Source organism: Lepisma saccharinum, chromosome 30, assembly GCF_977018435.1.
Source record: "Lepisma saccharinum chromosome 30, izLepSacc3.1, whole genome shotgun sequence".
NCBI lineage: Eukaryota > Metazoa > Arthropoda > Insecta > Zygentoma > Lepismatidae > Lepisma > Lepisma saccharinum.
This window is the reverse complement of record NC_139258.1, coordinates 4,002,171-4,014,442: the sequence shown is the minus strand read 5'-3', so window position 1 is coordinate 4,014,442 and position 12,272 is coordinate 4,002,171. Positions and strand designations below refer to the sequence as shown.

Genomic DNA, 12,272 nt, shown 5'->3' with positions numbered 1-12,272 from the left:
GGGTCCCATCCCAGTATCTAACCCGGAAACCCTTTATTACTATGGTATGACGTAAGCACTACACCCCCAGGGCAGCCAATTGCATGAAGTATTATAGTTAAATGTATTTTATTCTTCAATTATTTACAATATTTTATCTGAGTATGGTCAATACATATTACTGATGGGCCAATATGAAATTTTGGCCGATATAAAATTTACCAATACCGATAACCGATATTCTACCGATCCAATATAAAATTAGAAATTGTCCTTAAAAGAACCTGAAAGGTTCATTGACCTCCTTAATAAATGTGTGTTTCAAGGTAATCCAGTCCCTGTAATAGAGTCCCGTAAAAATTTTAGTTATGATTTGTCTAACCAATGGAACCTAGTAGAATACATGTAGGAGAGTCAGAAAAACTTGGGTAGACATCACCATATTCTGGACCGGGTGTTTTAGACGCCATTTTCCAAAATGGCCGACAGCGACAATATTTTGCTTTTATTTCCGCTCCTGAAACCGTTAAAGTCATAATTTTGGTGTCTACATATATGTTTTGAAGGGTGAGGAATCGAATAAAATGGTTCCTGAAGTTGTCTGATTGTTATTTATTTCAGAAAATCTGTTTTTTGTTGTTGTTTTTTTGAAAAATGTCCACTGGACTCTATTACAGGGACAAGAGTATAATTTTGGTTTCATTTATTACACAATTAATCAAGAGGACTACTTAACTGTATGTTTAGGGTGATAAAGCTGTCAGAACTTAATTATATAATTCAAAATTCTTTTAATAGTTTGTTTTTACAGGTTAACTACCACTAATTAAAAATGGATGAGCAAAGACAGATACCGGTAGGAACTAAACTGGAAGATGTTCAACAGGAAGAACAAAATATATTGTTTGATGTTCAGAAGTGCATTATTTGTCAGACTGTGGACAGTAACAAGACAGTTACCACAGTTAATGGTAGAAAAATAATTCATGAAGCAGCCGACATAAAAGATGACATAGTGGCGAAAGGACTGAAAAATGTGGCGGCTGAAGAAGTGTTTGTGTATCATGGGACAAACCAAACCTATAAAACGTATACTTTTAAAAAAAATATCTTGATAAAATAGTAGCCGAATGATCGGAAACTTCCATTGCGCAAAGGTCGTCAAGCACATTATTGGAAAATATCTGTGTGGCACTGGTGCAAAGGATGCACTTGTTGAGTGCAAATTGTTTGGTGTTAAAACTGCAGAATAAGTAATGAATGGAAGTCATTATCTCAGATCGCTCAAGGGCTTACTGATTCTTGAAGAAGCTATATTGAAGATGAAATGGTCAGGATTTTGGAAATGGAACCCCAAAGACAAATATGCTATTACCATTCAACAAGCCCAGAAATTGAAAATAAGTATTTCAAGTAAGAATGTGAAAAGAAGCCCAACAGAGTTTAATGAATAATGAACTTTTAGCAACCTTAGCAGTTTTGTACATTGACTTCCAGAAATTTTCCAATGATTGTGCCACTATGGCCGAAATGTGCCGATACTAGGATACATTCCTTTACCTGGTAAACTTGTAGAAATCTCTCATAGCGTCTGACAGAGATGGCGATTGGAATAGCCACCTTCAAGCTATTCAGAACCTTCTACCTATATTCTGTGAATTTGACAATATTAACTATTTAAGATATGCATTATAGTATCTGGAAAAAATGCGATGGTTAGAGGAAGTTATCAGAAATTTCGAACAGGCAATTTTGTAGTGAGGCAAATTAATCTATCATTTAGTGCTGTGTCACCGGTCACGAAATTAGAGCAAATTATCCAACAATCTCTAAAGAGCTCTAAAGGAATAATTGGACAAGCAAAGCAACAAATGTATGTCACTGAATGGGAGTTGGTATATAACGAGGTACTAGAAATACGCAACTGTTTCCGAGAAATACTTGGTGCTGATGATACCAGTTACAGTGCGTGAATTATCAGGAAACTTGAGTTACAAGAATCTTTGTGAATGGAGTATTTGAATTTATGACCAGTAGAGGCAATCCATATGAAACATCCAGCCAGACCCAACTTCATAATTTTGTCAGTAAACATTGTGTACCTAGAGAGGATGCTATCCGCCTGATGAAAGTGAGAGAGCATGGAAAGGAGAGTTATGAACTATTCACAAGTGAACATTTCGTTTCGTTAAGAAACTACTGGTGTCATCACGAAGGTAAAACTCCTAATAATGATGGGTGAAACAGTAGTGCCTACTCCGAAATCGAAGACAACACTTGCTTCCCTAAATAATAATATTGCTGCAGCTGATAGAAGTATACACATAGCTAAAGAACGAGGAGAAACAATGAAAGATATTTTGAAATATGATCTGCTGCCAACTAATATGTTATTAGATGATAATCGTTACACAACCAAACCTGTAAAGTATCTACTATTGTCTGAACTGGAGAAAAAAACAACAGATCCAACTGATTACTGTTTTCCAGAACGTAAAGTCATGAATACTGCTGTCGTAGTTCATTTTATGTCACAAATTCGCCAACTCAGAACTAAGTGTATGGGAACTTTTCAAAGCATATTTGATACAGTCTGGACTAATGCAACTCAATACCACGGAACTAAATGAGAGATTTCGTATTTGACAGCTACATTGAGCAGTCACTAAAAGAAGGTGAAAGAGATAGACGGAGACCTGCTGATCCAATTGAAATGATTACAATAGAATGGGACACTCTAATTCCTACACAGATGGACAGATTCTGGTCTTGAAGTAAAAAGAAACAGCTGCTTGAATTGTCCGCTGCTACCGGTTTTATTGAACATGCAAAAACGACTAACTTCACTACAGTGATAAGTGGAACCATCACAGGAGACTTGGATTGGATTGGATTTTAAAATTTTGGGTGCTATTTTGCACCCGTCACATTATACGGGGTCCAGCCCCTTATCTTTACAAAGAACAACTCTAACGTTGCATAAGTAAAATCATAAAAAATTAAAAGGTTCTGACTTTCGTTAAAAGCTGAGGCTGTAAAGGGGCACTCAGCACACACAAGGACAAAAAACAGGACAACACACACAAAATTATACTGGCCAGAGTGCCAGTCGCCAGAGCCTCGTTCGTCTGCAAACGCAGTCCAGGGTGTACTAACGTGGAAGTGAGGTTGACAGTTGGGTGTACTACGTGGAAAATCACCCCTTACACCCCCATCATAGGAGACAATGATACCAGAGATGTCTTCATAGTTATGAACAAAGAACTTCAAACTTGCTCTGACCTTCAGACCTTTGTAGAAGAAGCAGAATATATTCCATGCTGTTCAGTCAGGCATATCATGCCTCATAGTATTATCTAATGACACTGATGTAGTTGTTCTCGTCCTTCGATATCTATTTGAACTATTCACGAAAGGATTGGAAGAAATGTGGATTAAAGTAGGAGTGGGTGACAAAGTGCGTTATGTGCCTCTACACACACTGGGGAGAAAACTGGGAGCTACGCTTTGCAGCACTTTAATTAAGGCACACATCGTTACAGGTAGTGATGTTACAAGCAAGACAGGAACAAAGCCATCTTTACTGAAAGCATCACCAGAAAGATTACTAATTGGATTTGCAGAAGAAAATACTCTGTCCGAAGAATCATTTGATAAAGCAGAGGAATATCTTGTTCAAGTTTTACATCCGTCCTCAAAGTATAAGACATTTGATGAGCCTTATTATTCATTACACAAACAGAAGCACATATCTGAGCTACCACCCTCATCTTTCTCAATAAGAAATGGACATTTGAGAAGATGTTTTTTTTTTGTTCTGCAGGAATGCTTAAAATTTTCACGAAGCTACTTTCCTGATGGAACCCTGCAACCAACCGATTATGGATGGTGCAAAGATGCAAATGGCGTGCCTTCATGAAGTGCCTTCTGAGCTACTAATACAGTGTAATTGTAAAGTATGTGCTACTAGTAGATGTAAATGTCGTATGAAATATTTACCATGCTATGAGTATTGCAAATGCGGCGAAGAATGTAAAAGATAGTGTGGGAGAAAAATAAGAAATTATTATTATGCAGATTGTTGCAATAACTTGTAAAAAACATTTAAGTTCAGAGTTTTCATATTTACCATGTGTTCTTTATTGGAATATAATTTTTTAATGTGTGCTTTATTTTATTATATTTTTTAAAAATCCTTTATGTTGTGTAAATGTAACTTTCCAAACAATTGTAGTCAGTATTTGTTCGAATTATCCTTTATAGATGAAAAAACAGATTTTCTGAAATAAATAACAATCAGACAACTTCAGGAACCACTTTATTCGATTCCTCACCCTTCAAAACATATATTTAGACACCAAAGTTATGACTTTAACGGTTTCAGGAGCGGAAATAAAAGCAAAATATTGTCGCTGTCGGCCATTTTGGAAAATGGCGTCTAAAACACCCGGTCCAGAATATGGTGATGTCTACCCAAGTTTTTCTGACTCTCCTACATGTATTCTACTAGGTTCCATTGGTTAGACAAATCATAACTAAAATTTTTACGGGACTCTATTACAGGGACAGGAGTAAGGTGACTGCAGTGCAAAAGAAGTTGAATATTTAGACATTTACTTTTTTAGAAATTAGGGCATGGAGATTATCCATAAAAGTTACAACAAAATGGCAGAATTTTCAACTAAATTATCAGATATTTATCGATATATCGGATCGGTAAAATAATCGGTAATTTTACCGATACACCAATATGCCTATATCGGGCGATACCGATAGAGTACCGATTAATCGGTCCCACCCCTAATACATATATATACCTTGCTCACACCTGTGGGCAAATTTCAACCCATGCTAGCTTGAATTTCTTCCTACACAAATTTCAAAAATCTCGTATTACACATATACAATCACTACTGTCACATTCACCAAGTATGTGATACCAGCTACAGACTTGGAATAACATCACAATGAAAAACAATCTACTTTTCCTCATTTCTAGCCAGGTGGATAAAAATTATAAAAAAAAAAATGCTTAAAATTGCTAATATGATTTTTAGCACCATACATATAGATATATGTTTTTTATAGAAAGGCTTTTTCTAGTAAAAGCCCCTTTATAATATTTGAACAGTATCATTAACGCAAATTAAAAATTATATGTAAATATACATTTATCTGTTTCTAACACTGCATATATGAACCTACTATAGAAATGTTTGTTGAATGTGTTCAGCGGCGGCGCCAGGATTATTCATCTAGGGGTGCAAGCATGCAACCTTTCAAAACTAGGGGAGCAAGGGGCTAAAACAGAGAGGGGGGGTCAAGGACAGTTTGCTTTCCCTTGGTAGATAAGGTCTAGCATAGTGCGGGGGCAAAAATAGTAAAAAGCAGGGTGCAACTCCATCCCTAATCGCTGCCACTGATTAACATAAATTACTGACTGAAATTAAAATATATGTGTGAAATATATAATTTAGATTTACATTCGTTTTCCAGGAATGCTGTCCCCCCTCCCTTGCCCTCCACCTGGATGTCCATGATGATATGTATTAAGTCTTCTACTCCAAGAAAGTGGCCATACAGTGTAAACATTCAGATACACGTTGCAGTCTTATTGAACTATGTAGTGAAATACAAAATAAAATCATCCTGCCCTTAAAAAACACTATTTTTGAACCTTTTGTGATAATAGTATACTTTGTCCCATTCTATTAACAAATTTCCGGACATTCCAATCTACGTAACAGGTAGTTAGGTATTTTAAATATCACAGAACAAGGCTTTATAATGTAAACATAGCTGGTAATTAATACACTGTCAAAAAAATTAGGGGAGCAAGCAAGAAATCCCAAAACCAAAGTTGGTAAGTCAAAAGTAGCAATGTATTTTGATTAGGTGAGTGTGTCCTCAACCAGTACAATACATGTCTATTGAGTCATTACCACAACAGAGTTCTAGGGGTGATTTCTGCAAGGTACTGCACAAAATCAGGAGAACAGCACGGTGATAAGACAACAGAAATGGACAGATACGCAACAGATCCATACCTCTAATAAGGCGTGTGGTCGCCATGAACTGCTATGACAGGTGCACATCTGTTTTGCATGGAACCAATAAGGTTATCAACGACAGCCTGCAGGATATTCACCCATTCCTCCAGAAGAGCCATTTCCAACTGTTGCAGAGTTGTAGGCGGCGCTGGCCGAGCAGCAATGCATCTTCCGAGTGTGTCCGACACATGTTCAATGGGATTCAAGTCTGGGGAGGACGCTGGCCATACCATTCGTTCGATACCCTCATCCCGTAGCATGGCGTCAACCAGATGTGCTCGGTGAGGTCGGGCATTATCGTCCACAAAAATGAAAAGATCACTGATATCTGCAGCCATTGGGACAACATGAGGCCTGAGGATCTCATCCCGGTACCGTAAGGCTGTCAAAGTACCGTTCCGGATAATGTGCAGGGGGCTACGTCAACCAACACTGATCCCTGCTCATACCATTAAGCCACCGCCACCATACTGAGACACTTCGCGCACATGTGCGGGATAATTGCGAGTCCCACGTTCCCTCCAGATGAGAATGCGTCGATTATCTGACTGGAGACAAACGCGACTCATCCGAGAAGAGAACTGAACTCCACTCTCCATGTCCCCACTCACGATGTTCCACAACCCACTGTCTGCGGGCCCTACGGTGTTGGGCATTCAGAGGGACACACACCATTGGTCTTCTTGCACAAAGACCCCTTTCCCGCAGGCGATTTCGTACAGTTTGGCCCGAGACTCTTCGTCCTGTTGCCAAAACAAGGCTGCGTTGCAAGTCAGTTGCAGTTTGCTGCCTATTCCTGCGAGCCGACAATGCTAAGTACCGGTCTTCCCTAACTGTTGTTGACCGTGGGCGACGTTACCCAGGCCTCCTTCGTATTGTACCTGTCTGTTGAAATCATGTCCACAACCTGGAAATGACACTGCGTGACACACCAAGGGCTGCAGCCACCTCACGTTGCGTTTGCCCTGCTTCCATCCTCCCAATGGCTCTCCATGCGCTAGATTCCCCTAAATCGTGTTGTTCTGCCATCGTTCCTATTCAACACTACTCAACTGAATCCCACTTGCACTTACGGTCTGCCAGCACCAAACAACCGGTGTTCCCAAGTGACCTCGTGATTGCTCCTCATATCACAAATTTTGCCACGTGCCTTATGGTGTCACTAGAGAGCTCTTCATGCTGATGATTCATCACAGATGAATTGTACTGGTTGAGGACACACTCACTTAATCAACATACATTGCTACTTTTGGCTTTCCAACTTTGGTTTTGGGATTTCTTGCTTGCTCCCCTAATTGTTTTGACCAGTGTACTTTGAGTTAAGTTTATGCAACTTTACAATAACTCTCCATAATGAAAAATTCGTGTGAGCAAAATTCAAATACGACAAACTTTTTTCTTCTTGAAGAGGTTTTCTCGGTCAATCAGCCAGGTGATATCCGGAAAGGCTTCCGAGCTTTCGAGAGCTAACGCCAGTCTCATCTTCAGGGAATGAAGTGCAGAGATAAGTCAGGGTGACATTATATGTATTTGGTGTGGGAGGGGTCCGGCGTAGGTGGCTTTCTCCGACGTCCACGCTCCCAGTCGACTATCGCTAACCAGGCTGGGTCCAGTTTGAGTCCCGTGTCCCTGTTGAGGTTTTCCTTCTCCCCGTGCATGGCTATTGCTTCTTTGATGAGACGGTCCCAGTAATTTGATGATTTACACCAAATGCATATAACGTAACCCTGACTTATCTCTGCACTTCATTCTGTGACGCTTCCACTAGTTGTATTCTGTTGCCAGTAGTTGTAACGGCCCATGTTCGCTACTTTATGATGGTCAGTAGGAATACGTCACACCCTTCAATAATTCGTCAAGGATTATTGGGGGGGGGGACGTGCATTGACTGGAAACATCCACCTAAAACTAAAGAACAAGCCCCCCCCTTAAAATTGACCCTGTCACAACCTAACTACACACATGTAACGAAAAAAGGATCAAGGACAGGCAAAATGCTCCGTAAGTCCAGGTGGACAAACGTGTACTTTGAAACTAATCCCATATTAGATAGGACGAACAGCATATATGATAACCAGGCAAACATTAACAATCTGACGACGATCAACATCAATTGATTTCTTTACACGCTATTAAAGTCCAATAAATATCACAAATACCTGGCGTAATAATTACTACACACTATATTCTAACTCAAATGTTTCTCTAATGTTATAAGGAATCAAGAACCATTCCATCATTATTGTTACGTATTAGCGATCAGTTCATTTGGAGGGTAATTCCCCCACGGTTATTTAACAAATATTTCTAAGCCGAGCAATTCAAATCTTGAACTACTTACATTTACCATGCCCACCTTTGATTATATGTTACTGCAAACACGGAGTGTGTTCCTGACGAATCCCAGGTGATCGGGGAGGTTACTCAAGTCTCGCCCCATTCCTTCGGGCGTCTATCTCGTCAAGGAAAAGGCAATTGCACGCCAGCAACCGTATCAGGCGAAAGCAGGAAGTCGACTAGCAGTCTCACGGAACGAGGAAAAGGTCTGCCCCGAAAAACCCGCTAGGTGGCAGCATCAACAAACCTGAACGAGCTTCTGGGAGCAGACGCAATATTACGGCAAACGGACTTAATTCCTTTTACAAATGCAAGTGAAGCGAGACATGTGGCGAAACAGGATGAGTTTAGTCCCGACTCACCACAATTCCCTGAAGATGAGAGTGACGTTAGCTCTCGAAAGCTCTGAAGCCTTTCAGGAAATCACCTGGCTCAAGAAAACTTCTTCAAAAATTATTTTCCTTCTTTTTATTTAATGAACATACCACATTGTAAACTGCATTGACCTGCATATTAGCTCTGATACTCACCGTTTCTATTTTTGCCCACTCCTTGATATTTGCCAGAGTTGATATGATGTCATTCTTGAGCAATTCTATTTCAGTGACCATACCTTCTTGCTTGCTCTGAAAATATAAAAACAGTTGCAATGGTTGGTTGATTTAGTGTTTTAAGTCCACTTTATGCACAGTAAGGCTAATCGGGACTGGACCTACAGTTTAGAGTGGAATCTGAACCACTATGTGCCTCCACCGGGTATCGAACCCAGGACCCCTTGATTACAAGGCGACGACGCTACCACTGCGCCAACGGGGAGGGCCACAGATGCAATGAACTACTTAGGTAAAATGTACGGCACGAAAAACTAACTACGTTCCGATTATACTGATCGCAACTCCAACTGGCGGTTGATCTTGATGGCTATTTCTGGCACATCCTGTACCCCAATCATTTTCAGGGGCGTGTGGTCCGACAGGTGTCAACAAGCTCAGTTCCAATCTCAGCTTAAGAAAATTCAACTGATCGTTGTTTCCCAATTGCCAGTTGCAGTTGCGTTCAGTATATTATGTTACGGTACTGTATCAGACAAACTTCATAAGTGATGTGTACTGAAAAAATACGGTGATCGTGAAAAAACAGACAACCAGGACTTGAACCTAGGTCTGTCATACCGTGCCATTACTGAGCCAGCCCTGGGTTCGTTCAATACTTTGCTTCTGCCATTTTACCTGTGTGTAAACGGCCTTCATCAGTGTTATTCAGGGTGTTTACAAAAATCTTCACTCCTTCTTGATCTTTATTTAAGCAATGCGACCCCTATTTAAATAAGTTAGAAATTAGCAAACAAGAAAATATTTTTTATTTAATGAAGAACCCCTGTCAAAAGTTCAGTTAAGGCGAGGAGGGACAATTTCCCCTAGGTCTTTCTCGCTGGGACAGCTGTCGATCACTGTTGCCAATTTCGCTATTTTGGATCCAGATCTGGTTCTTTCGTGCACTCGTTACTGTGAACTGCGGCACCCGGCCTCTACCCCACCATGATGCCCCCACTGGCTCCGGCCCATAAGGACCAACCTTTGCCATGAGTGTACATTTTGCACGTGACGTGATATTCATATGAAGGCTGCGTCACCCACACCCCTCTTTCCTCCCCAGGTATTGTTATATATAGAGCTGTGGCTTAAGGTGAAGATGTCAATATTATTATCCGGGAATCCTTTATTTTCGATTTCATATGAACATCATAAAATTATTGAGATGGGTAATGCCGCCAAATCTAGGTGGTGAAAACTAAGAATACATTTCCATCACTTTAAAGCTAACGGTAATAGTAGCGCCCCCACCCCTCTGACACCTAAATTACCCTAGGAGACACTTTATGCAGCCTTCGTTAATCTACATCCTTGAAAGTCATCTTTAGCTCTTGGTGAAATGTAGCTCTTTTATGCACATCAGGTTTGGCAACACTGCCAGGATGGCTGTAGGAGGCAAGGAGAAATACATTACGCTTATAGGAGAATTATTTTACTAGTTTTCTTGGAGATATCAAACTTCCGATGGCGGAAAAAAATATATGATTGGGTAAAGGATCCATTGAAGATGATATTTGCGCTAGAAATAGTCGAAACTCCCATTTGTTTAGCCTTAACTTGAATTTGAAGTTGCCTCTCCATAAGGAATACATGGGATTCTGTAAGTACGTATTCATCACATTTTTCAAACATGCTATCAAGCTTAATAATCAACTTTAAAAACCGCTTCCACTTGCAACATGGGAAGAAATTCATACTCTCAAATGCATGGATTTTCTTTAGTAGCAGTGCCAATTCCAACAATATTTAAATAAATGCATGCCTGGTTCGAAATTGTCCCTCCTCACCTTAAGATTACATCTGAAGCTGTTCTTTAACGAGAGAATTCAGACTTGCTTTAGCTGTTAATGCATGTAAAAAATTATGATGTACATTCTGAAATTTGTGTGTTTACTCACTAAATATATTCACAGTATAAAAAGTATGCTTAATTATTCAGGTCTACATCTATCCTATCATATGCAAGCTTTCTCTGCCAGTTATTTATGAACATTTGGACATCTAAAATTGTATTGGTTAAGATTGGTTCACCTTTCTTTCTTGAGAAGTACAATCCTGTGTGTGAAGTTTTTTAAAAATATTAAATAATGGCAACTTCCCATCCAGGATGAAGTCTGAATCATAAATTTTCAGCATAAAAAGTATAAAAAACTTACGTGAGAGTATAAAATCGTAACAATCCTTGTAAACGACGTTTCGCGATAGGAACGTTCACGGAGCTGCAAATATTTGTGTTGATAGGGGGAAAAAACTAAATAGGGATCACGGCAACTTGAATGAAGCATGGATCAAAATGTTTAAACGATTGGGAAAAAACAGTGAAGAGTCTGTTAAAGTGGCTCGCGCTGCTTTGGAACCTGTGGAGTTCACATTGGAAGGGATGTAGCACTCGTACGCTACAGTTGAGTAGTCATTCATTCTGTATGGTAGTATGGGTACACCGTTCTTTTAGAATTATCTCCTAGCCTATATGGCACTTTTAACGACATGTAATTTTACATTTATATCCCAATAACCTTTTTCACCTAATCCTGGATTTATTTTTATATATGACGAAGTATTTTATTTACTGATAAGAAAAACCTTCGTGAAACAGTTTACAAGGATTGTTACGATTTTATACTCACTCACGGTAAGTTTTTTATACTTTTTATACTGTGAAAATTTATGATTCAGACTTCATCCTGGATGGGAAGTTGCCACATTATTTAATACTTTTAAAAAACTTCACACACAGGAATGTAATTCTCAAGAATGAAAGCTGAACCAATCCTAACCAATACAATTTTAGATGTCCAAATGTTCATAAATAACTGGCAGAGAAAGCTTGCATATGATAGGATAGGTGTAGACCTGAATAATTAAGCATGGCTTCACTCCGTCCACTGCTTAAATTATCATTTTGCAGAGTAGCAAGGCTGTGGCATCTGGGCTCATTGAAAGTATAATCCTCATGTTGTGTCATCCACATACGTGTAAAGCGGAATAAAGCTGTTCACGGAAAGTGGCAACATGGCGCAAAGCGATATCCGTTGAACCGTTGAAACTGCCGGTGGGCACTCCGAGTCAATGCTTGCAGTGTTGCCACGTTCCGCGAAGAGCTTTACTCCACTTAATAAAAATCTGTATAAAATCGGTTTCGTAATGTGAATTCACAATGATAATGCATCACAAAGAAAACGTTTCGCAAAATCGCTAAAAAAGTTTTTTCGAGATACGTATTTTGAAAACCTGAAAATTAATAATTGTGTTTAAAACCTTTCTGCCAGAATCCTACTAAAATTTCATAACGATCGCATAACCCATTTTTGAT

At 39.4% G+C, this 12,272-nt stretch overlaps 1 protein-coding gene across 3 annotated transcripts in view; it reads right to left on the bottom strand.

Moving 5' to 3' along the window:
• LOC145981868 (aldehyde dehydrogenase, dimeric NADP-preferring-like) overlaps positions 1–12,272 on the bottom strand; it is an 81,303-nt gene that overhangs the window by 53,858 nt on the left and 15,173 nt on the right. For all 3 annotated transcript variants that reach the window (XM_083115327.1, XM_083115328.1, XM_083115329.1), the window contains exon 4: positions 8,897–8,992. In XM_083115327.1, the coding sequence (XP_082971453.1) occupies positions 8,897–8,992 (96 nt within the window). The remainder of the gene's footprint in view (positions 1–8,896; positions 8,993–12,272) is intronic.